At 43.6% G+C, this 26,964-nt stretch overlaps 2 protein-coding genes across 2 annotated transcripts; both read right to left on the bottom strand.

Annotated features, from left to right (window-relative positions):
• Positions 1 to 263: 263 nt before the first annotated feature.
• On the bottom strand, positions 264 to 24,237 carry trpc6b (transient receptor potential cation channel, subfamily C, member 6b; the record flags this gene model as incomplete). The annotated part of the gene is made up of 14 exons (XM_083773260.1): positions 24,164 to 24,237; positions 20,635 to 20,885; positions 19,806 to 19,963; positions 18,789 to 19,173; positions 17,773 to 17,961; positions 17,488 to 17,656; positions 13,839 to 14,051; positions 11,973 to 12,200; positions 11,553 to 11,817; positions 11,092 to 11,287; positions 6,736 to 6,939; positions 6,550 to 6,612; positions 981 to 1,056; positions 264 to 406 (listed from the first exon to the last, which is right to left on the bottom strand). Exons 2-14 carry the CDS (start codon positions 20,851 to 20,853, stop codon positions 264 to 266), a joined length of 2,508 nt encoding a protein of 835 aa, XP_083629386.1. The 5' UTR covers positions 20,854 to 20,885; positions 24,164 to 24,237.
• LOC310863918 (NFATC2-interacting protein-like) lies at positions 9,129 to 10,112 on the bottom strand (the record flags this gene model as incomplete). The annotated part of the gene is made up of 1 exon (XM_083772446.1): positions 9,129 to 10,112. One exon carries the CDS (start codon positions 10,110 to 10,112, stop codon positions 9,129 to 9,131), a length of 984 nt encoding a protein of 327 aa, XP_083628572.1.
• Positions 24,238 to 26,964: the final 2,727 nt, after the last annotated feature.

Below are 26,964 nucleotides of genomic sequence, written 5' to 3'. Positions count from 1 at the left end.
CCGTTTCTGAATTAGTCTATAAGAAAGGCTAGATGGCTCGCTACGTGGCGGCCTTGCTTCAGGTAGCTCACCCGCCCATAACATTGTGTCTATAGGGGCATGTTTGGTTTTTTGTGCTCTGACCTGGGACGTTTACCGCGATTTCTTTCCAATATGGCTGTTGTGCATAGGGCCAGGGCACTTGGTTGGCTACTGCTATACTCTAGATGGGGGTATTTTGGGGGGGGGGGGAATAAAAAAGAAGGAGAAGAAACAGCAACAGCTCAGTTCAGGTTTGGACCTTTAACGCCCGTGACTTGTTCCAGTTGCCTGGTGAGCCGGTTCAGGACATCTTCGTTGTGGCTCTTGGTTTCCAGGAGCTCGTATCGTAAACTCGATATATCCTGCTTGATCTCCTTCAGCTCACCTGTGGGAAACATGGAAGTGAAACCATAAACAAACATAGCTTTGCTGTTGGGCAGGAACCTCATACAGTATGTCTGATTATCATTTATTTTATCATTTGTCATTGGGAATGTAATCTTTGTGTAGGACAAAAATAGCTGAGAATTCTAAACAAGACTTCAATCCTTTTCTTTTTTATTTATTTGTTTGATGCAAGAACAATCAATGGCTTCTATTTCAGCATGCTACATTTCCAGGGAGAGCCTGTAGTTTTTATTAGCTACAAATCCTCATCAATTAGGCCTATGTCCTGGTATTTCTGGACTGTCCACAGACCACACTTTCTGAGACACAGAGCAATTAGGCAGAATGTTCCGGCGTCATCATCTTATAATGAGCATTAGTGAGAACCAATTATATGAAGAATATAAATTAATGGGCCTAGTGTAAAGATTTAAGTAGTACATATTTAGGTGTTTAAATCTTTACTAATTTAGCTGGGGACCCCCTGGAACCTCCTGAATGACCCCTGGGGGTTCCCGGACCCCACTTTGAGAACCAGGGGCTGTAATAGGAAAACAAATTGCCCAGCTTACCTTCATTGACTTCAGCATTGTCCTTATCAGTCTGTGCTTTTATGATGTATCTTTTTATGAGGCGATTCATGATCCTCTGTTAGGAGCAATAAAAGAATCAAGATCATTTGGAACGGTGAAGTGATTCCATTATCTCCAAATGCAAAAGAAGCTAATCTATTAGTGCGTAATGTACATCTTGCAATTGAAAAGTGATCTCATTGAATTCACACACTGGTACTAGTCTGTCATGTTAAATTAATGACTTTCATGCTTTAAAAAATCACACCCGTGTGAAGTGAGGGGCGCTCTTATCATCATACATCATCTCATTCCGACCAATCAGAATTTGCGTCCTCACCTTCATCTTCAAGGTTTGTGTTTTTGCAATGTTTGTGTGGGTGCGGTTGCCTCTATATAAATATCGTCTAATCAGAAGAGGGCAGGAAATATACATATATTGTGATGTCACCATATATTGTCCAATCCCATATTGTCCAATCATATGAGGGCAATTATAGGTTTGGGCTTGTAATCCTAATTGCCGTCCAAACAGAGGAGAGAACAAAAGTCTAACAATAACAATTGTACATACTGTATATATAAGAAAGGCTAGATGGCTCGCCCGCACTGCTGGCTAATGGAGAGTGACCTCGCTACGTGACGGTCATCTTGCTTCAGGTAGCTCGCCCGCTCATAACATTTGGGGCATGTACTTTTTAAATAACCTTAGCTTGCTCAATGTTCAACCAATTTTCAAACGGTTTGGTTTGTTATGAACGTCAGAGACGTCAGCATACTAATATGCTTTTATATGACGTCATATCAAAAATCACACTGTATGATGGCCGCTCTTATCCTGCCACACTAATAGACAGCGCAACACCCCATCCTTTGTCCGTCTTCTCCTACCAAACCACACTGTTTGCACACATCTCACCATCAGAGTTGGGTGTAACGAGTAACGGAAAATCTCGTTACTGTAACGACACTACTTTGGTCGGTAGCGAGTAATATAACGACACTACTCCTCCAAAATTGATAATCACACTACAGTTACTGGTCGCTTTAGTGCTGCAGTTACTCGTTACTTAATTGCGTCATGTGGCTGCTTTCAGCAGTGTTGCTTTGGACTAATGCACACAACGGAGATGAGTTGAACATGAACAGTAATGGTGCGCTGGAGTCGCGGACTAGAACATCGTTTCGGTATTAATATCTCCGCAACAGCACTGCTCACAGCGAGCCAGTCTCCCACTGTCACAGAGACGGAGCAGTTGGGGTGTTGCCATGTCCGCTTATTATAAGCGACTTTGGGCTTGTTTTATAATAGCTTAGTCAGGCTTCTTTTGGGCTTGTTTTCATAGACATGGCTGCTTGTTTCTCTTCCAAAACCTGGCAACACTGCCAGCTGGGAGGGTCTTGTTTGTTGTAGAATGTATGTGCTCTCAGAGTCACAATCACTAGTTAGTTAATGCAGAGATGAATAAACCAAATATGCCGACATGAAAAACTACATTTAATGAGCATGGAGCAGGGAACTCCACATCATAAAGAAAGGGATCCTAAAGCACTGTGAACATATAGGCTACTGATTTCTCTCAGTCTCATTATTTTTATTTGAATATATTTGATTTGATTGATTGAAGAATTGATTAGAAGTTTGCATATAGAAAAAGTTTTACAAGGTCAAGAGAACCACTGCACTAGACCGTTTTGGAAAGGCCCATTTTGTTTTATTCATCCACAACCTGGTAAAGAGCATAAAGAAAGATGTTGTGTATGTCCTCCTTATTAGGATTATAAAGATTTGTTAAGTGGTAAATTATGTGACAATGCGACATGCGATTTTATGGAGTAACGCAAAAGTAATGTAACGAGTAATGTAACTAGTTACTTTCTCCAGGGAGTAATAAAGTAATGTAAGGCATTACTTTTTTCAAAAGTAATATGTAATATGTAGTGCCTTACTTTTATGAGTAACGGACCCCAACTCTGCTCACCATGCACAACACCAGCAGAATGCCTGTCCAGACATCTACACTACTTTGCATTCATGCAACTGTCATATTTACAGTACAATACACATTTATATGAGATAACACATTCTTGCACAAGATCAACAGCCTGTGTCAAAATCGTCATGTTGGCCGACTACTTACGCCAAATCCGTTCACTTCATGGGGCCAGTCCAAAGGCGCATTGTAGTCTACGGCCTTCACAGTGACCGGGATATTTCCAACCCCTCAATACACTGACACGAAACAAGACAGGAACGCCCAAAAACGTCACAGCCGGTTTTTTAACAAGACAGGAACGCCCAAAAACATCACATCCGGTGTTTTACCCCGGGCAGAATTTTCTATGGCTGCCAATGCAACTTTTTCCAATCCTTAATCACATACGGCAAACACCTATGCCGATAATATCTAACTTGCGGAGGTAACGTGCCTTGTCCGCGGGCAACAGATCTTTCAACGTATGGCATTGCAAATACGTTAGATAATCGCTACTCTGCGCAATATTGTTTTGAAAATGCCGCAAATTGCATTGCAGTGAACGAGAGCAAATCACAAATCACAAATCTTACCCCGGGGGGTGGGCGGAGCCGCGGAGTCGCAGCTGACGCCCCTCCCTCCGCTCTGATGACGCGTTGTTATGTCAATGTATGTCCAAACTCGCTCATGCACCTCAGGCCACTCCCCCTCTGGCTGCTGTTCTGTGCCGGACAGGCGATTGAGGCGAAAACAGTACGCATCGACAAACACACCACATTGTGTTGACTAGACTACACTAAACCCAAGACGGCCACCACCAGCAACAACACGCCGGCAACAACCCGAAATTACTACATACATGATACAACAAACATGCCACGAAGAAAACGACCACTTTCACTTTCTGGGAGCTGCAATGCAAAGCGAAGCGTCTCACTCTCGCTGCTGCCAACACCAACAACCACTCCACCAGCCACTAACGCAACAGGTAAGCATTCCGTCTCATGTTGCCTCATTGCCTGCAATGCATGCCTGTGCAATTGTATCGAACAAGTTACCGCACCATTTACTCCGCGCACGTTGTGTGCTACTTCACGCACGCACTACCCGTGTACATTAATACAACCTGCACGCTGAAAGCGTATTCCACTCAGGACCACAGGCATGACAAAATCCCCACCCCACCCCGTGTGTGTGTGTGTGTGTGTGTGTGTTTGTGTGTGTGTCTCTCTCCACTCCCAATACGTTAACTCACCATTTACTCTGCGCACGTTGTCGTTGCCTCACACGCCCATGCACACTGTTGTGTTGTGAGTGAGTGTGTGCTAGTTCACGCATGCGCTACACGTGCACAACAAACTGCACGCTGAAAGCGTATTCCACTCCTCTTCAGACTCCATCATGGCCCGTAGCACTTTGACTTAGATAGCACTTTTTGTAGACTTAGAGAGCATTTGATACAGACGTATAGCATGTTATGTAGACAGCACTAGAATTGCATTGGATGTAATCATAGCACTTTATAATATATATGTATAGCACAATATAGTATAGTATAGTTGATAGTTTCATTATATTCCACTGTTACGTTCTACTGCCAATGTGTGTGAGTCACACACATTGGCAGTAGAACGTAACAGTGGAATATAATGAAACTATATGCCATTTTGTGACTGTGCATGTGTGTGTGAGAGAGAGAGATGAGTGTGTGTGTGTGTGTGTGTGTGTGTGTGTGTGTGTGTGTGTGTGTGTGTGTGTACCAGTGTCACACCTCCCCCGCTAAGTCACACTCCCCTGCTGTTTGTGTGTGTGTGTGTGTGTGTGTGTGTGTGTGTGTGTGTGTGTGTGTGTGTGTGTGTGTGTGTGTGCGCGCACACACAACAACTACCAACACCACTAACAAAGACACACTTGCCATCTCAGTTCTCAGATGTGCACCACCATTGCCTTCAAGAAGACCGGCAGAGAGACACACCAACCAGGTCAATGGACCGAGTTGGCATCTACTTGCCTAAGCCTGTTTTTGCTCATGGCCAACTGTACACGGCATTCTCTAGGGCAGGGGTCTTCAACTGATTGTGAACCAGGGACCACCACCCTGACTTAGAATCAATCTGGGGACCACTGTTGTGTTGGGTGGGGATATGGGGTAAGGGCTAAAATTAATGCTTTTGTAACACTTGCTATGCCTCCCATGTGTATACATTCCACTGTTTTTCAACCAATTGTCCACTGACTAAGTATAATTTCCTAATAATAATGACTCAACCAGACAGTCCGCTGCACTTCCCGCTCTTGAGATGATAACTCCCTTTTTCTGTTGAATTTCTTGACCTCCAATATGTCAGTAAATTACTACATGGACGGTCATCATAGGTCACCAGGTCATTCAGTTCACTGTTTCTCAACTAGTGGAAAGACACTTTAAAAAAATCAACGAATCCTACATTACTAAATGAATAGTCAGGGACCACATGCAATACTTCCAGGGACCACCAGTGGTCCACGGACCACCTGTTGAAAACCCCTGCTCTAGGGGAAAGAAAGCCAGTGCTGTCAAAGTTCTAATAGTGGATAATGATGAAGGCAAAACTGACAACATTGTTTACATTGAACTACTCTAATTATCCATAAATCATACTTCAGACTGCCTATTCTTCTTTGGACAATTACACTTTCAAAACAACACACCTACCTTCATCATTCTTCGGAGACTGTTAATGTTGCACAGATTTGTACTGCTACTCTACAAACACACTTTATATCATTATTTTGTTATTGTTGATGTTGCACACATTTTCACTTCTACTGCTGCAAACAGAAAACATCACACTTTGTATCCTTTTTTAAGTTATTGTTGATGTTGCACACATCTTTACAATCATAGTATGTCACTGTGCCGTGTTTACATCAACCTGCACAAACACACTGCCCTCTTTCTTACATTTAGGTGTTTTCACTATTTGTTTAGGTAGACTGCTATAGACTACAAACAGTTGCAACTGTCTCATTCTTTGTTACAGTTAATGTTGCAGACTTTTGCCTATACCTATACTACCTGTATAAGGACACTATCCTTCATCCTTGACGACATTCATTATTCATTCATTCTTGAAGATATTTTTGTACTGTTCTTTAAAACCACTGTCCCCCTGGTCATTACATTGCTCCCAATTACTGCTGCTACCTACCTCACTGTTCATGTTCATACTCAATACGTTTTTGTAGTCATTTCATGTTACTCACCTTCTCTTATATCCGAAAATAAAACAGCCTATGACAAAATATGCAGTGTGTTGTCCACAGATACAGATCTCCATATGTGCCCAAATTGTGATGAGCGCCACTCGCCTGTCGCCAGTGTGTGAGGGCCGCGCAGCGGCCCGAACGTCTAGTCATCATAAGTCATACATCATCTCATTTTGGCCAATCCAATTTGCGTCATCACTTTTGTCTTAAATGTTTGTTTTTACACACGTTTGTCTTCAATGTTTGTGTTTACACAAACCCTCAAAGCTGGACATAGGAGGGGCTAAAATAACATTAAGCAAATAAGCATTGCAATATACATTACAAAAAATACATATATTTACTTCATGGTGATGCGATGAAGGACGAGCTGATGCTCCGACACTGGTATCTTGATTGCTACTCAACTAAGATGAGATAAGATTAGAATTAATAATAATAATATGATAAACGAAGCCAAATGGGGCAGTGTAAGCCACTCCATCTTTAAACTGACAGAGTTGTACTGCGTGCAATGTTAGCGATCTCACCTTATTAAGCTCAATGTCATCGTGCGTGTCACTGCGGCTGCTCGGTGGCAGCACACAGAACAGGCTCTTTGTCTTCAGCAGGAGGCCAACGAGAGCCTTGGGACTCGGTAAGAGGTTGAATGGCACAGGCAGCGTTCCGCCGCGTTCAAAGTACGAGAACCACAGTTTAGCTCTGGCAAACTTCCACTCCACGTCTGAATCGTCCTGTCACAGAGACACAAAGTAGTTTTATCGTTGCTGTCGGGCAGAAACCTCATATCTCCGTATCTCCGTACTTGATCATGCTACGGCATCACACAAAAGCATCAAGTAGCAAATCTGCAAGCTCGAAACTAGCTTGCCATCTGGTAAAATAAACACATAAGCAGACTGCTGGTGCTTCATGGTTCGAGCTTAGATCTTTACTATGTTTGAATTTGAATCCTGAAAAGTAACTGTTTTGGACAGGTTTCCACCTGACAGAGACGATTATTTACTTGAGAATTAAGTACAATCCTTTTATTTTCTTCCACTTGTACTTATGCACCCAAACTTACAAAGGTACATTATGAATTAACAACTTAAGCTGCACTATGTAACTTTCCTCTTCTAACCAGGATTTGAACCCATTTTCCTGTGAAAATGCAAACATTCTTACCATTGAGCTATCAGGCGATGAATTGAATCCTGACCATCATCCTGTGTCTAGACTATAGGTGAGACATGACCTCTACATTTTTGAATAGAAGAGCAGGGAGATAAAATACAACCACCCAATTGTAAAGTTTTATTAACACATACAGATAGGACAAAAATCTATTGTATTCATTGACAAGATATAGGCTATACATACTTGTCACTTTACGCCCTCCTCCAGTATAGCTGATTGGCAATTAATTACATTACCAACATTACCCATATACTGTACATCCTGTTTAAGACAGACTTATTCAAAATTAAGTTTATAAATATAATATTGTAAGCACATTAGTATTGTGTAAGCAAGACATATTGCACAGTGAATGTTTATTGTATGACTTTATATGGTGTAAATACGTAGCTAACAAATGCTTTGATTTTGGTTTCTTCATTCACCATAAAGGAATCCAACACAACACAAACTAGAGCGGTGCCAGTTAGACATTGGCCTACTTGGAACGATGCAAGTTGGAAATGCATGCCCCACCCAGTTATTATGTCTGTGTCCCTTTTATGCCCATATATGGAGTTCTTTGTCAGACATGCCCAAATATGGAGTCTTTGCAGATGTCAGAACATATTTGTGATGTCAGAACTGGCCCGCTACATATATGGAGCCCGGGCAGAGGCCCTGTCCTGAGCCCGGCAGAGGCCTTTTGTGGTGGTTCTGGACAAACGTGGGTCAGACCGACTCGACACCGGGCACTGCACTCCCTGTGGGGGTGTGAAACGTGTGTGGCAAATCTGAAGTATGTGGGGCGAACGGTTCTTGAGTTACATGGATTACAGACGTACACACAGACGTTAACGATGGAAGTTGAAGATCTATGCCCCACCCGGCTATGCAATACCCGTTCCACCCATCTGTCTGTGTCCCTTTTATGCCCATATGGAGATTTCTGATCTGTCTCTCTGTGTCCCTTTATTTCTATATATGGAGTTCAGTGTCAGGCATGCCCAACTATAGTGTTGTGATGTCAGAACAGGTCAGCTCCATATACAGGCCTATATATATATATACAGCCTTATATGATTGTATAAAACGAATATGGGTATAGGAACTTATAAAAGTACACTTCATCCTACTCCTCAATGATAATATACCACCATTTTTGTCTACTCAGTCTGTGTATCATAGGAGGGCTGTGGGCAGTTCAGAAAACTGTCCACCAGTGACATCATCGATGGGGAATCCAAGCTAATAGAAACTGCAGGCCGTCTTTTCCTGAAAAGTTGCAATGCAAAAATGGAAGCCATCGTTCTCACAATAATACAAATCTAAATATATTTTCACAAATCTTGTCTGCCTAATCTCCCTAACGATGATGTCACTGGTGGACATGTAACTGAACTGCCCACAGCCCTCCTATGAGACACAGACTGAGTAGAAAAAATCACACCCGTATGAACTGAGTGGTGCAACTCCCCCCCCTCTCTCTCTCTCATTAGCAGACAACAGTGCAGCACTATCCCTCTCTCTGTATCTGGCACAACAGCGCCCCCCTACTGGTACTCATTATACTGGTGCTCATTAACCAACACATAGGTGAACACATAGGTGAACACACGGACACGGACATTGCTGTCCGCCCGCCCGCACGTGCATAGACCAAGTAGAAATAAATTGTGTCACATTAGTGAGGACCAAGTATATTATGAAGAGATGTTGAAAAGTGGTCCTTTAATGTTCTAATTAAACAAATTCATTCATTAAATCAAGTCCACACATCAATAACGTCGCCATCCATCATGTCAAGCTGAGAGGGGGTCTGGCTGTGTGTAATCTTGTTGCCATCGAACAAGATGGCCATCTTGGGCCATTGCATGATGCTACCGTAAGTGCTGAACAAGTACTGGCGAAGCACGGAGCCCAAGGCTGCGTCTCTGTGTAGTGAGTAGGTCCGCGTCGCATTCGTCTTGTTCTGGATTCTGATGCTGATGATGCCCTCGTCGCTCTCAGCGATGATGAGGCAGTCTATGATATCAGCGATGCTGAGGCCGAGCTCTTTGGCCGTGGAGTCAGTGGGAAGTTTTCGTTCCTCCCTCAGCAACAGGACGCGTGAAGGCGGAACTTTGAGCTTGACGGACAGCTCTTCCAACGCCTTGCTTAACGGTGCAGAAGACAGCACTGTGACCCTGTGCAGGACGGAACGGCAGCGGAACTTCAGGGTGATCTCCCTGTCACCCTCTTCATCATCATCATCGTCGTCGGTGTTGGCGCATCCTTTCGTCGGTGTGGGGGGGACACTGTCATGAAGGAGGGAGCTCATTGCATTTAGTTTTATGTTGATCTCATCAGTACTCCTCTGGTGGTTCGCCCACACCGATAATGTGGTGGGACTCACTGGTGGTGGTGGTGGAGGAGAGGTGGAGCGGATGCTTAACAATCGGTCGCTCTTCCGCAGTTCCTCGTCCTCCGAGTAGTCGGTTGAGATCACAGTGGTGGCGGAGCTCTTTGTCTGTGCTGTGGACTCAGGAAACAGCACGGAGCTCTTTGTCGGTGCTGTGGACTCAGGCAACAGCACGGTCACCTGTGGCGACGTACCTAGCCAGCATAGCGTCACACTGAGATGCAGACAGCTGGACACCTTGTTTGAGTATATCGGCACCGGGGCAACGGTTGAAGGGTCAATAATGCGCCGGCGTTTGGGTGGGGTTATCACGGGGTAGATGTCCACATCGCTGTCACTGTCAGACATAGTGAGATTGGTTGAGTCAACACAAAAAAACTATGCAAATATGCAATTATAAGTCTGGATGATTCTTGTTTGCACCAAGCGGGTACCGTTAAAGCCCTTTAAGATACAAGAAATGCTCTGATGGGAGTTGAAAGGTTCAGGATTGAGTTAGAGATTCTTCAGTGCGTTGTGGAACCGCATATTGACTGCTTTTATACTGTTCGGCGTCATGTACTGGGTGAAGTCACAGTGAGTCATCCATGTCCAAATATGGAGTTTCAGGTCAGCCGTAACCAAAGTGTATGATGTCAGACGAGCAACAGTGGTAACTATTGAGTAACTATGGCGACCTGCTGTATTGTAGACAACCGTGGTTGTCACTCTCATGTCGCCGTGACTCAGCCATAACCACAATTATAAATTGTCCAGAACCGCCGATCCAACCAATATGCCCATATATAGGCATTCCAATATATGGGCATATACTGACGACGTCAAGGATCTCAATGTATGGGAAAAGGACTGACAGATACAGACATCTCCATATATGGGCACAAAACAGTCAGACAGGTACAACAGGTACTCTGACAAAGCCCCGACACGGCACACACTGAACTTGAAGTACTATCAAAATAGGTACTGCTTTTACTGCAAGTACCCTTCTACATGTAGCCTAGTAGCCAAAAAGTTAACCCGGACATGTTGAGTACACCAACGTTTTATGTAGAAACTGCCGGATGCTAACTTTCCAGCGGGTTTTTTCTCAGCTGTTTTTTCCCAGCGGTTTTTTCTCAGCGGTTTTTTTCAGCGTTTTCTTGTTGGGAAAAAACGTCTTTTTGGGCTGCAATACAATGGTGTTACAATATTACCTATACCTTTACATATATATTTTTTGTTCTTTAATATAACTCAGATATAAAATGTTATGGTTCTGATTGTTATAGGTTATTGATACATGTATGTACTTATTGGGCTGGTAAAGGGTGAATAAAGATCCTACCTCGATCTCCTGGAAGGAGCTGTTGAACATGGCGATGAGCATGTTCAGCAGGACGATCACCATGATGATGTTGTACACTCCGTACAGAACATAGCCGATGTTTTCTATGAACTTGTGGTCCGTTTTCAGGACCACTGACTTGACTTCGGACAAGCCAAATATGGCCCAAAACAAAGTTTTGAAGCTCTCTTCAACCCTGTTGGGAAAGGACAACAAGAAATGCCCCCCATCAGATGAAACCCATCTGCTATTTGAGGTCATTATTGATTAAATATCCCTCGGGCATTGATGTGAAATATACAACCGCTGTTTCCATGGCGATGATTTGTAATGTTACATCTCTGGGGAGGACACTCATGAGAGAGTGCAAACTGGTCCATTTCGGATCCGTTTGCGCGCCCTCAGAGTAAAATTACCACGTGACTTGAAGGCGTACATTCTTTGCATTTGAGGGCACTCACGTCGTGAAGGCGTCGTTGTGCTTGGCTCCCAGATAGTAGGAGTACAGGTTGAACATGCCGATCATGAAGGCCACAAAAACCGTGATGAAGATCACCATGAACTTGAAGATGTCCTTCACGGTCCTGCCCAGGGAGATCTGCAGCGGGCCGAAGCTCTCGTTGGCCGGCAGGATGTAGGCGATGCGAGAGAAGCTCAGCACGACGGCCACGGCGTAGAGGCCCTCTGAGATGAGCTGAGGGTCCGACGGCATCCAGTCGATGCGGGCTGAAACACATGTGTGTAAAATGTGTAAAAGTACAATATTGTATGCCTCAAAATGGTACTTAAGTACAGTATTACTTAAGTAAATCTACTTATAGTTACTACCACTGCTGCTGCCCTAGGCTATGAATGGATGAAAGGCTGAACCCTGAACTCACCCAGCTGAAAGTACTGGATGTGAGATGGCAAGGTGATGTTGGCTAGGTCTGTGTAGTAGCGGTCAACATAACACTGGGCTGTGTGTGCATGCCAGAAGGCCATCAGTCTGGCCATGAAGGAAGTCACAAAAATAGCCTGGATGCCAAAATCGAGCAGGTTCCACGGTTCCGAGAGATACTCCCGGATATCCTGAGACCAGATGTTCTGACAGCCTGCCCATATCTTCCCTGTAACAACAAGAATCACATTATGAGAATGGCGTCCACTCTTCTCGCTTTCCACGTGAATGCATAATTCCTGTCATTTACTGAGCTGGTTTTGCTGCTGATGCAAGACTGATGCAGTCATGAAATCACACCTTTCGTATCAATCTGTGGGTGGGTTTTGGCATCAACCATAAATTTGCAATGGCATTGACCATGATGACCTCAGATTGTTTGACATGGCATATAAAAGCAGCGATGGAAAAAGTACTCACATAGTAAAAGCATCAATACTGCAATATAGATAATACTCCGTTATCGGTCTCAGACAATCGGTCTCGCACAAATTTATCGCACAATCGGTCTCGCACAATCGGTCTCGTACAATCGGTCTCGCACAAATTTCTCGCACAATCGGTCTCGCACAAATTTCTCGCACAATCGGTCTCGCACAATCGGTCTCGCACAAATTTCTCGCACAATCGGTCTCGCACAATTGGTCTCGCACAAATTTCTCGCACAATCGGTCTCGCACAAATTTCTCGCACAATCGGTCTCGCACAAATTTCTCGCACAATCGGTCTCGCACAATCGGTCTCGCACAAATTTCTCGCACAAACGGTCTCGCACAATCGGTCTCGCACAATCAGTCTCGCACAAATTTCTCGTACAATCGGTCTCGCACAATCGGTCTTGCACAAATTTCTTGCACAATCGGTCTCGCAAAATCGGTCTCGCACAAATTTCTCACACAATCGGTCTCGCACAATCGGTCTCGCACAAATTTCTCGCACAATCGGTCTCGCACAAATTTCTCGCACAATCGGTCTCGCACAATCGGTCTCGCACAAATTTCTCGCACAATCGGTCTTGCAAAATCGGTCTCGCACAATCGGTCTCGCACAATCGGTCTCGCACAAATTTCTCGCACAATCGGTCTCGCACAAATTTCTCGCACAATCGGTCTCGCACAATCGGTCTCGCACAAATTTCTCGCACAATCGGTCTCGCACAATCGGTCTCGCACAAATTTCTCGCAAAATCGCACATATGATATGCAGCTGTGGAATTTTTTTTTATAGTTTATATTTCTACTCCACTACATTTCAGAGGCAAATGTTGTACATTGTACTCCACTACAGTATAATGATCTGACAGCTTTCATTACTAGGCCTACAGTAGTTATTTTTAATACATTATATTATGTTAAGTGGTCGGCTGGGTGGGCCGCAAATGCTTTTTGAGATTTTCAAAGTGGGCCCTGATGCACAAAAATGTTGTGGGAACCACTGGGTTTACACATTATATAGTCTGGCGTAGCCAGACAACTATTCCACAATCTTCGAATGCTATAGAGTCTGGAACTACACCTCCCGAAATCCAAGTAAGGAAGCTGCTATTTCCATTCACGGATCTTTATATGTATTTCTTCCCCCCGTTTCTGCTAACCATCAAGCTATATGCTTAGATGATTTCTATTTATATTAGGATAAATTTGCGCGACTGTAAAGACAAACGGAAGTGGGGAGGAGGCTCCACTTCCACTTCCACTATCCATTCATGATAGAGCTTCCGTTGCTCCAGACTGTATGACGGAATTCAAAGCATTTGAAAATTGCGAGAGGCAACAGTCTGGCAACGCAAGACTACACATTATATGACCTATGACCCAGGATATGATAAGGATCTCCGTCCAGTTGAAGGTGGTGGTCTTCATGCGGAACAGCTGCGCGGGGTAATCGTGGCTGGTCATGTTGGGCAGTAGCGCCGTGCCGTCGAAGCGGTCTGCCGCGTTCAGGACCAGCAGGCACAGGAACATCATGAACGACGCCGCGTGGACCACGAACTTCAAGAAGGGTCCTCGCATGACTCTACCTATCTGAGAGGAGTGATGGGCCAAAGATAAAAAATAATAAAGACCAAAGATTCATGACGAGACAAAACCACTTAAGCCTGGTAACGTGTCACGCATGCAAATATGAGCTTGTACTGTAGGTCTGCTGTATGTTCAACGTACCACTAACCTTATGTTGCTTTGTGGTACATGGGGGTCATCTCATCTCTATGTTCCCTGGGTTCTATGTTCCCTGCTTACATTAGGGTTATTGTAAGTGGGGAACATAGAAACTGGGGTACATAGAACCCAGGGTAGATAGAAGTTAGAACCCATGGAACATAGAACCCGGGGAACATACAGTGCAGTAGAACCTGGGTAGAAACCTTACAGTTGAGTGCTATGCGGTACTTCACACTCATGTGGGTGCTATGCGGTACAGGAGTAGGTATACTCTCTTACAGTTGGGTGCTATGCGGTACATTACACTAACCTTACAGCTGGGTGCTATGCGGTACATTACACTAACCTTACAGTCTGGTGCTATGCGGTACATTACACTAACCTTACAGTTGGGTGCTATGCGGTACATTACACTAACCTTACAGTCTGGTGCTATGCGGTACATTACACTAACCTTACAGCTGGGTGCTATGCGGTACATTACACTAACCTTACAGCTGGGTGCTATGCGGTACATTACACTAACCTTACAGTTGGGTGCTATGCGGTACATTACACTAACCTTACAGTCTGGTGCTATGCGGTACATTACACTAACCTTACAGTCTGGTGCTATGCGGTACATTACACTAACCTTACAGTCTGGTGCTATGCGGTACATTACACTAACCTTACAGTTGGGTGCTATGCGGTACATTACACTAACCTTACAGTTGGGTGCTATGCGGTACATTACACTAACCTTACAGTTGGGTGCTATGCGGTACATTACACTAACCTTACAGCTGGGTGCTATGCGGTACATTACACTAACCTTACAGTTGGGTGCTATGCGGTACATTACTCTAACCTTACAGTTGGGTGCTATGTGGTACATTACACTAACCTTACAGTTGGGTGCTATGTGGTACATTACACTAACCTTACAGTTGGGTGCTATGCGGTACATTACACTAACCTTACAGTTGGGTGCTATGTGGTACATTACACTAACCTTACAGTTGGGTGCTATGTGGTACATTACACTAACCTTACAGTTGGGTGCTATGCGGTACATTACACTAACCTTACAGTTGGGTGCTATGTGGTACATTACACTAACCTTACAGTTGGGTGCTATGCGGTACATTACACTAACCTTACAGTTGGGTGCTATGCGGTACATTACACTAACCTTACAGTTGGGTGCTATGCGGTACATTACACTAACCTTACAGCTGGGTGCTATGCGGTACATTACACTAACCTTACAGTTGGGTGCTATGCGGTACATTACACTAACCTTACAGTTGGGTGCTATGCGGTACATTACACTAACCTTACAGTTGGGTGCTATGAGGTACATTACACTAACCTTACAGTCTGGTGCTATGCGGTACATTACTCTAACCTTACAGTTGGGTGCTATGCGGTACATTACACTAACCTTACAGTTGGGTGCTATGCGGTACATTACACTAACCTTACAGTTGGGTGCTATGCGGTACATTACACTAACCTTACAGCTGGGTGCTATGCGGTACATTACTCTAACCTTACAGTCTGGTGCTATGCGGTACATTACACTAACCTTACAGTTGGGTGCTATGCGGTACATTACACTAACCTTACAGTTGGGTGCTATGCGGTACATTACACTAACCTTACAGTTGGGTGCTATGCGGTACATTACACTAACCTTACAGTTGGGTGCTATGCGGTACATTACACTAACCTTACAGTTGGGTGCTATGCGGTACATTACACTAACCTTACAGTTGGGTGCTATGCGGTACATTACACTAACCTTACAGCTGGGTGCTATGCGGTACATTACTCTAACCTTACAGTCTGGTGCTATGCGGTACATTACACTAACCTTACAGCTGGGTGCTATGCGGTACATTACACTAACCTTACAGTTGGGTGCTATGCGGTACATTACACTAACCTTACAGTCTGGTGCTATGCGGTACATTACACTAACCTTACAGTCTGGTGCTATGCGGTACATTACACTAACCTTACAGTTGGGTGCTATGCGGTACATTACACTAACCTTACAGTTGGGTGCTATGCGGTACATTACACTAACCTTACAGCTGGGTGCTATGCGGTACATTACACTAACCTTACAGTTGGGTGCTATGCGGTACATTACACTAACCTTACAGTTGGGTGCTATGCGGTACATTACACTAACCTTACAGTCTGGTGCTATGCGGTACATTACTCTAACCTTACAGTTGGGTGCTATGCGGTACATTACACTAACCTTACAGCTGGGTGCTATGCGGTACATTACACTAACCTTACAGTTGGGTGCTATGCGGTACATTACACTAACCTTACAGTCTGGTGCTATGCGGTACATTACACTAACCTTACAGTCTGGTGCTATGCGGTACATTACACTAACCTTACAGTTGGGTGCTATGCGGTACATTACACTAACCTTACAGTTGGGTGCTATGCGGTACATTACACTAACCTTACAGCTGGGTGCTATGCGGTACATTACACTAACCTTACAGCTGGGTGCTATGCGGTACATTACACTAACCTTACAGTTGGGTGCTATGCGGTACATTACACTAACCTTACAGTTGGGTGCTATGCGGTACATTACACTAACCTTACAGTTGGGTGCTATGCGGTACATTACACTAACCTTACAGTTGGGTGCTATGCGGTACATTACACTAACCTTACAGTCTGGTGCTATGCGGTACATTACACTAACCTTACAGTTGGGTGCTATGCGGTACATTACACTAACCTTACAGTTGGGTGCTATGCGGTACATTACACTAACCTTACAGTCTGGTGCTATGCGGTGCATTACACTAACCTTACAGCTGGGTGCTATGCGGTACATTACACTAACCTTACAGTCTGGTGCTATGCGGTGCATTACACTAACCTTACAGTCTGGTGCTATGCGGTACATTACACTAAACTTACAGTTGGGTGCTATGCGGTACATTACACTAACCTTACAGTCTGGTGCTATGCGGTACATTACACTAACCTTACAGTTGGGTGCTATGCGGTACATTACACTAACCTTACAGTTGGGTGCTATGCGGTACATTACACTAACCTTACAGTCTGGTGCTATGCGGTGCATTACACTAACCTTACAGTCTGGTGCTATGCGGTACATTACACTAAACTTACAGTTGGGTGCTATGCGGTACATTACACTAACCTTACAGTTGGGTGCTATGCGGTACATTACACTAACCTTACAGTTGGGTGCTATGCGGTACATTACACTAACCTTACAGTCTGGTGCTATGCGGTACATTACACTAACCTTACAGTTGGGTGCTATGCGGTACAGTAGGGCCAGTACGGGCAGACCCACACCCACACACAGAACCAGGAGGAGCTTGATGGCTGTGGTCTGCTGTCTCAGTCCAGATAGGTTCTCGTACCAGATGGACAGGAGCTGCTGCTGGCAGTTGGGGTGTGCGACAAACTAGCAGCGTGCGTGCGCGTGTTTGTGTTCAGAAAGGGGTAAACGGAATGATAAAGTTCAGTTTGAAAAACAGACAGACAGACAGACAGACATGATATGTAGTAGTGTCTCTTTACCTTTTTCAGCTCATATTTGATGGCCAGCTTCAGCCTGAATAGGCTCTGTCTGTCTGAGGGTGCACAGTCTTTGTCCCATGTTTCAGTGTCACCATTCAGTATGGCCTCCACCTCCTCAGTGTTACGGCACAGGTCCAGCAGTCCCACCACAAAGTCTTTACACTGCATGGACAGTCTCTTGTAATCATTCTGTAAGGTACAAAATAAAAATAACAAATACAACTTCCAGATGGGATATTTGGAGACCCATGTTGAATACGGTTCACTGCAGCTCAACAGTCAGTGTGAGGGGTGGTCAGGAGATGAACTCTGCGTTTCAAGGCTTGAAGGCTAGTGTCATGCTCTGGTAGGCTGTTCCACAACCGGACAGCAGTCTCATCAGATATCTCTCTGAATTGTTTGCTAGCCTGCTTTTAGCTATAGAGGACCATTGTGACCAAATTTGACTGAGGGATGGACTTTTTAGAATTTTCGTTTTCTTCATGTCATATGAAAGCAGGGAATCATAGCTTCAAATTGACATATTGGTTGTTCAGTTTGACCCACCAGTTTTGGAGATATGGCTTGTAGAGTAATGTCTTGCAGAAAACAGCGAGTTGAGAAAACACGCTTGAAAGGTTTCTCCATCATTACATCTAGCTACATGTTTAAGCATTTATTTCATATTTAACACATGACACTTATTTTAGACATGCTCTAGTATGTGAAGAGTCTGCCTGTGCTATTAACTCATTCAGGAAAAGCTGGAACTTGCGATCAGTTAAATCTGGTCACCATTGTGTGTCAGTATCGGAGAGAGAGAGAGAGAGAGAGAGAGAGAGCGTGCATGTGTGCATGGATTGTGTTCATCTCACTCCTAGTTTTCCTCACACTCACAACGCCAATCAGCAGTCAGCTAATGAATATTAATGGCTAACAGCTACAGTATCATGTAAATAACAGTGTGTTTATAAGTGTATAAGATATAATATTCTGAACACACAACTAAAAAGGTTCAAATCTGGCAGATGTAGTACCTTGAACTCTTTCTCCGTGTTGGCCAGCACCGCCAGCTCATTGCTCAGCTCCAGGGCTGCCATCACAGGGTCCCTGTGGGACAGAGACAGATACGCCGGGGTGGCCAAGCCTTTATAGGCGTTGATGCGAGACTGCGAATGGCTAAAGGAATCCTGCCTCTGCTGGTCACTGCAGGCACCGCACTGGCAGAAGTAGTCGTGGGGCCTCTGGATGCAGGCCCCCCTCAGCAGGAGTGTGTGGACGATCTCGTACTCGTGGCACTGCGAGGCCAGGATGATCGGCGTGATGTCGCGGGAGAAGCGCGTGCCGTCCTCGTCGTATGCAAAGAAGTCGTCGTCGTCGTTCGGCGTCATTCCCGCGGCGTGGCCGAGGCCGGCGGTCAGCCTTTGGCCGTCGGCAGTGGTGGGAAAAGTATTGGAATCAAAATGTACTTAAAGTACCAAAAGCAGAAGTACTCTTTATGCAGAATGTCTAATTTCAGGTTTTGAAACGTATAAAAATATTTTGAAAATGCCTTGTATATAGGGCTGGAGTGGTTTAGGCTATGTATGTTTTGTAATAATAATACAAATCTACAAAACTGCCTCCCCCTGGCCAGCCGGGGCGCCTGATGGAGGGGAAAGGAACTGGTTGGAATAACGTGTTCCTTCCACGCGCTACGTCCAACCAGGGAAACTCCCCCCTGTCAGGTGTAAAGGAGCAACTTGGACACTCAGGCATGAAGGAAGCATGAGTTCAAGTCCGTTGCTCTCCCCTTGTCCCCCATATATGGGGACTAGGTTGGTGGAGGGTGTGTAGAGCCCAGGATCACATTAGATGATTGACACAGGGGTTAAAAATGGGTTACAAAATTGTGGGATAAAAAATATATTAAAAAATAATAATAATACAAATCTTCAAAGTAACTACAGTTTTCAAATAAAAGTGCTCGAAATCAAAAATACTACGGTAAAGTATAAAAATACAACAAAACTGTTTCTTAAGTATAGTGATTAAATAAATGTTATACTTTCCACCTCTGGCTGTCAGCGAACGCCTCGTGGCCCAGCAGGGCCTCCACGATGCGGACGTAGCCTTTACTGATGGACAGGAGCAGGGCGTCGCCTATCCTGGCCAGGTTGGCTCTCCTCAGCAGGAGCTTGGTCACCTCCAGGTGTTCATTGGCCACGGTCAGCTGCAGAAACGAACACAATAAAACAAAATGTGGGGAACAAAAGAATAAAGGAAACATAGAAAATGTGTCCGAAACCCACAAATAGCCCCCGGTTCACTGTTTGGGAATCAGTGGGCTAGAACAATGCCAATCGACGTTGTACAGCAGTTAGGTGATTCAGCAGCAGTAACACATAGACGTAAAGATGCCGAGATACATTACTATAGCTTAGCTATAGCATTATTGTCGCGATGAGAGTACGCGCGCGATGAACGTACATGCGCGATGAACGTACATGCGCGATGAAAATGTGCGATGCGACGCATTGTGAGCTTGTACATCTGCTGTTTTCAAAAGATTTGTATACGTTTGAAATTTTGAAATGAGACTTTCTGCATAATGGACACTTTTACTTTTGTTACTTTAAGTACATTTTGATGCCAATACGTTTGTACTTGAATTCCAGACTTTTATTGGATGGAGTATTTCTATATTGCAGTATTGATAATTTTACTTGTAGTAAAACATTTCAGTACTTTTTCCACCACTCCACCACTAAAATTTGTTTGTTTCTGGCAGCTCCAAAATGACAGTTAACTAGCTCACAGCGCGTCGTATCGTGCCACATTGTGAGCTTGCAGATCTGCCATTTTTCACTACTTTTGTGTGGCACACTATAGTAGAGCGTTAACCTGCAGAGCGTTCAGGCCCATGTAGTTGACACAGTTGACGTCGAGGCGGGCCATGGGGTCCTCCAGCATCCTCTTCACCTCGGGAGCGTTGCCGTACTCCGCGGCTTCCAGAAACATTTCTTCCGTGGTGGAGAGGCTGTAGGACTGTGCACAGAACATGGAGCCGGGTCCCCTTGCAGCCTGCCTGTGGGCTTTGGCCTTGGCGTGTCGAAACATCATGCCGCATTTACCGCCATGCACTGCTCGGTCCACTGCACACACACACACACACACAAGTAGACATGTTTGAGTTAAAACTAAGACCTGAGGCCCATTCTACAAATACCTTCTAAATCAGTAGTTCTCAAACGTATTTCTGTCAACTAAGGACCGCCCCATGTATTTGGCCACTGACCCCATCTGAAAATGTTTTGTGACAGGGACCCCCATTAGAGAATACTAGCCAAAACTAGCCGATCTACAAGCTCACAATGCAGAATGCAATTCATTGTGAACTTGTAAATCGGCAATCTTTTGGGCAAAAGAGGTTTGGTGTAGACAAAACCAGGATAATAGCATTTGTGCATGATGTTTGGTCACAAACGAACCAATCCTGCAAACTTTGGAAGGCAATCTTAGCCAATGGGGATGGAATATAGGGAAGCGGAATATGGTGAAGCGACTGTGGAGATACCGAATTGCGTGATATATGGATAATATATGTACGAGTAATCGACATAAATGTGTTTTGCCAAAATCTGCCTCATGGTGGCGTTATAACAGGCTGTTGTGGAAAATGTGGGGCAGAGGTTCGTCGTTGGCATCCAGGGAGTGTATGTGCACAGTTTGGCATCGACCAGGCTAACGGTGGCGGAGATTAGCTGTACACACACACAAACCACAAACACACACACACACACACACACGGACACGGACACACAGATGGAGTGCATAACAATACTCTCCCCATGCCTTTGTCTGGTGGCGACAACAAGCGGTTTACTGTCTACGCTAGAGGGTTTAAGTGGTTAACAACCTGTACAATTATGTATTGCAATGGACGACAATAAGGAGGACTAAGGTATGACTAAGCAAAGCAGGGACAGTTGTCCTCCTCACTGCCCTTCACACAGGCACTTAAAATTCTCCCAGAGAGACCAGCTGTCTTCTGTGAAGTATAATTTATTAAGCAATAGACAACAATCTATATGTGCACAAATACGATCAGGAACATTACTCTTGAGACTGACAGGTTTAATGCCACTCCAGACACACTGTTTGTTTTGTGAACTTTTAAAATGAGGTTTACTTTTTGTTTTATTGCCCAAAATGTGCTGATATACAGTGAGAGTGGTATTTGTTAGTAAAATGGCTTCTATTTGTGGTGATTTCCTTGAGTTAGAAGATTATGGAAAACTTGGCATAATTATGCTTCTTTAAAGGAGCTTTTGTTGTGCCAGATTTTATTTGTCAAGCTTGGTTGGGAGAGAAGACAGAACACTGCAATTCTGAGTTGTAATTGAATGTATTCTGTGAATAGTAAACATGCTGTAAGAAGGGTTGAGGGTTGTGCTATAGTTGTGTGCACAGTCGGAAATAAAAGTATCAATCAATCAATCAATAAATCCTGTGATTGAAGGTAATTTAGAAAATTAGAAAATGTATTCTCTGGTATTAGGAGGGAATGAGCCAGACACAATGCCAAAACATATTTATTTGGCCAGAAATAGGCTCATACATAGAAATGTCCTACTTTCTTTGTCTATGCACTGTGAGAGACCTGGTTTGTATAATTAATGTCTATTGCTATGATTAAGAAGGCAAACAGTGGCCTAAGCAGTAATTTGAAATTGACAGCTGGTCTGAGCAAAATCATGACACTCACTGGGGGTTGTGACACCTCCCACCGTCTTATCGTCTGCTCTCTCTCATATGAACGTGGCATTGTTTAGTTTTTTTTAACCCTTTCTTCTCATCTTTCTGTTTGATAATTGGCAACTTTGGGTTGGTTGGAACAGTGGTTTCCAAACGTCTTAGGTTTCTGCCTGGCAGCAACGTTTATAGCCAGGGTCAGAACAGTGTTACTGTATATATTGTAATTATTGTGACTATAGGTCGCATTTACTATGAAAATCTGCATTTCCCGTTTGTTCGTTTGTTGCGTCACCCATACCTCCATATATGGTCACGCCTTCTGACATCACACCCCCATATATGGTCACGCCTCGTGACATCATGTGACATCATGGAGATCCTTAGATCTCCATACAGTATATGGTTGTCAGTCCAACCACTGTGGTTGGCGCCACACGACTCTGATGTGAACTGAACCAAGTTGGTACAACACATGGATCTCCATATGTGGAGCTGACTATCATCACCTGGATCTCCATATATGAAGATCACGACACTGACCTCATCAGACCCTGGATAGCCATACATGGTTTGACATACTAGATCCGAATATATGGAGCTGGCCAGCAACTCTACATCTGACCTCACTGACACCAGATTAATTGTTTAACTCCTGCTTCTCAACTGTGCCGGATTAAGAAGCTCTGTTGTTTCAGTGCGACCTCGCCCTAAGCGTATATATGCTATGTTACGCTAAACAACATATTCGGTATACGTTATGTTATGTGTTACATGTTATGTATTGTGATCTTATCTCTATTTTGTTGAACCGGATATCCCCTAAACCTATGATGGTGACTATTGGAGTTGGAACCACTTGTGTGCTTCACCACTTAGTGTCAACATAATATATAGCAAAGTGCTTCCTGCACAGTAATTGTGTTTGAATAACATGGTTAATAGCATGGGGCATATAGGAACGGGGTAATACTGTTGCTTCCGGATGAGCGGCTGATGGCTGAGGACAGGCGCTGGACCTTTCATTCAATCATAATTCGTGTTAAGCAGATTTGAAACAAACGAGCAACACACTGATTAAGTCAAGCCTTAATCTACTGTCTGTATGCATCCATTTTTACTTGCACCTGTCTACACCACTGAATAATATGACACACGCACACACATAAAGAATACACATCTATGTTGATCAGATTATTTTAAAGACTTCATCTATGTCAAATTGTCAATGCATCCACCATTTCTTTCTTTCTCTCTCTCTTTCCCTCACTCCATCCCTCCATCATAAAACACAAGGGAGGAAAACAAAGAAACACAATATAACATCATCAAGGCAAGCTATAGTTAAATTGTATAATTTAAGACTTGTACATGCAGACTTTTATCAGTTGTCTGTGTGTGTGTGTGTGTGTGTGTGTGTGTGTGTGTGTGTGTGTGTGTGTGTGTGTGTGTGTGTGTGTGTGTGTGTGTGTGTGTGTGTGTGTGTGTGTGTGTGTGTGTGTGTGTGTGTGTGTGTGTGAATTAATATAAACTATTGATAAATGTATAGATCTGTCCTGAAAAACAGTTCCTCCAAATGTCAGCATTTCTCAACAGGTAGTCAGGTACTTTTTTTCCTCTACTATTTTGTTTACAGCGATCCTAAACTAAATGTGATGAAGGCATGCGTTCAACTGACCTTGAAGGTGCAGGCAAACACCAGTATGTCCTCCCAGGGAGTTTAATTACTGCATCGCTGACACAGAAAGCTCCATCCACAAAACGGGTCCTCCACCTCAACTGTAAAAAAACAGAGGTGCATCCGTATTATCCTGTACACTCCGCCCATGCAGTCTCCTCCCCGGTCCTGCACGTGTATCACCGACAGTGACGCTCCTGCCTCCTTGCACATGCAGGACATGGGGGCGGCTGTGGCTCAGGAGGTATAAGAGAAAGCCGGTTTGGGAACCGGAAGTCCAGGCTTGGTGCCAAAGTGACCTTGAGTAAGAAATCAAACCCTAGCTGTTCCCTGGGGACTGTTCAATAGTTACTAGGGCTGTTCCCTAGGGACTGTTCAATAGTTACTAGGGCTGTAAGTCTACTTACAGGACGTTAACATCTCATTTGAGTTCCTTTTGAATGCCTGTCAGCATTCTCTAAATCCCTGTCTCTCAGCTGGTGAGCAAATGCGCCTCCATGCCTTTGATCTACCGCGCACCAAAAGTTTTGACTACGCATGCGCACTGGCGCACTGCTTGTGTGCACCCCTGTTTATAATGCTTTAAATATAACATAGCATATTTATAAGCCAAATCTTAGAATAAAAACGTAAAGTGAAATATACCACGAAATTAGCCAATATACCAGTTCACATCTTGTATATTGGTGTAGCAACAGTGTTGTGAGCTTGTAGATATGCCATTTTCATTATTTTTATACAGGGTCTAAAGCTTTTTGAAACAAATGTTGGGACAAATAGCAGCATTTTCCAAAAGAAAAAAATACTAAAATGTATTATGTGTTTAAAAGTAGCTGCTAATTGTGATGGGCTAATTTGACACACAAAGGCCCATGGGCAAGCTAGGTGTTAATTAATTTGCATGTCATTGTGTGAAATCCAATGCAATTGTACTTTCTTCAAAAGAAAAAAAAATCTTCAAAAATAAAAAAATAAATAAAAAATAAATATATCGCTTTATCGCTTAATCGCTTCTCACTTTCTTGCTTCTCGCTTTCTCGCTACTCACTTTCTCGCTTAATCGCTTCTCGCTTCTCGCTTTCTCGCTTCTCGCTTCTCGCTTTCTCGCTTCTCACTTTCTCGCTTAATCGCTTCTCGCTATCTCGCTTCTCGCTTTATCACATTTCATTGCATCTCGCTTTATCGCTTTCTCGCATCTTGCTTTCTCGCTTTATCGCTTTCAACATTTTTCTAAATTTTTCAAACTTTTCAAGATTCCTAATGCCGCCACTGAACGTATGACATCCGTAATACCAAAAACCTACTACCAGGGAGGCTCTGAGAGAGTCTAAATAGCTAACAAAATACAGACAAAAAAAAAGACTAATCTCTTCCATCGCCACTAGGGGGCGCGAAAAGGCCCTGACTGACAGTTTCTATAAAATTTTTATTTTTATTTTTATTCATATATATTATTATACACGTTTTAAAAAGGCGTTAATGGCGTTGTTGGCGCTGTGGGAGTTGCTATAGCCCATCTTGGAGAGCATACTATAGCACGACGTTTTTCATAATTTTTAAGGATTTGAAAAAAAGACAAATCACTCGAGACAATAAACTCGCTTTTCCGGTATTACATTTATTTAATTTCCGAAATCGTGAAAAATGGCACCCTATAGCATGCGCTCCGAGACGATGGACTATAGCCTGTCGCTTTCTGTGATTTTCACCTATTTTTCAAATCCTCCGAAACCGTGAAAAATGGCACCCTATAGCATGCGCTCCGAGACTATGGACTATAGCCTGTCGCTTTTCCGATATTTTCAGATCCTCCGAAATCGTGAAAAATGGTAACCTACTTATTTTAATGATTTTGTCGTGGGAGGTCGGCAACAGTACATTTAAAAATATTTAGCAAATTTGACAATGTTAGCTTTGTGATTTATTCTTTTATTTACGGTTATTATTGCCTAAAGTGTAAATTGTGAAATGACTACAGTTGAAATGTAATGAATGTGATTGCTGTTGGTCCTGTAAATTACAACAAAACAAACTAAGGCACTGGTGTGGTACTGGTGGTACCAGAACTCCCTGCAGTGCTCTGCTCAATGTGTTGTATTTACATGATTTATCACCCTATAGCATGCGCTCCGAGACGATTGACTATAGCCTGTCGTTTTTCCGTGATTTTCACCTTTTTTTTTAAATCCTCCGAAATCGTGAAAAATGGCAACCGATAGCATGCGCTCCGAGACGATGGACTATAGCCTGTCGCTTTCCTGTGATTTTCAGCTTTTTTTCAAATCCTCCGAAATCGTAAAAAATGGTAACCTACTTATTTTAATGATTTTGTCGTGGGAGGTCGGCAAGAGCACATTTAAAATATTTAGCAAATTTGACAATGTTAGCTTTGTGATTTATTCTTTTATTTACTGTTATTATTGCCTAAAGTATAAATTGTGAAATGACTACTGTTGAAATGTAATGAATGTGATTGCTGTTGGTCCTGTAAATTACAACAAAACAAACTAAGGCACTGGTGTGGTACTTCCTGGTTTACCAGAACGGGGTTCAACTCCCTGCAGTGCCCTGCTTAATGTGTTGTATTTACATGATTTATCACCCTATATACTTAAACCTACCAACCCCATTACTTTGTAATGTTTTGTAGTTTCTGAGTTATTTAACTTAAACGCCCAATGCATTATCTATGCCAATAGCACAAACTTTGGCATGCTACTAGTCCTACATACTTAAACCTACCAACCCCATTCTAGCCTACTTAGGTTCATCTTACGGTGGAAATGTTTGCCTGAAAAGGA

The sequence above is a fragment of the Protomyctophum parallelum genome (genome assembly GCF_964188405.1).
Source record: "Protomyctophum parallelum genome assembly, chromosome: 9".
In the NCBI taxonomy this organism is placed as follows: Eukaryota; Metazoa; Chordata; class Actinopteri; order Myctophiformes; family Myctophidae; genus Protomyctophum; species Protomyctophum parallelum.
The sequence above is the reverse complement of the archived record's forward strand: the minus strand, read 5'-3'. Positions and strand labels throughout refer to the sequence as shown.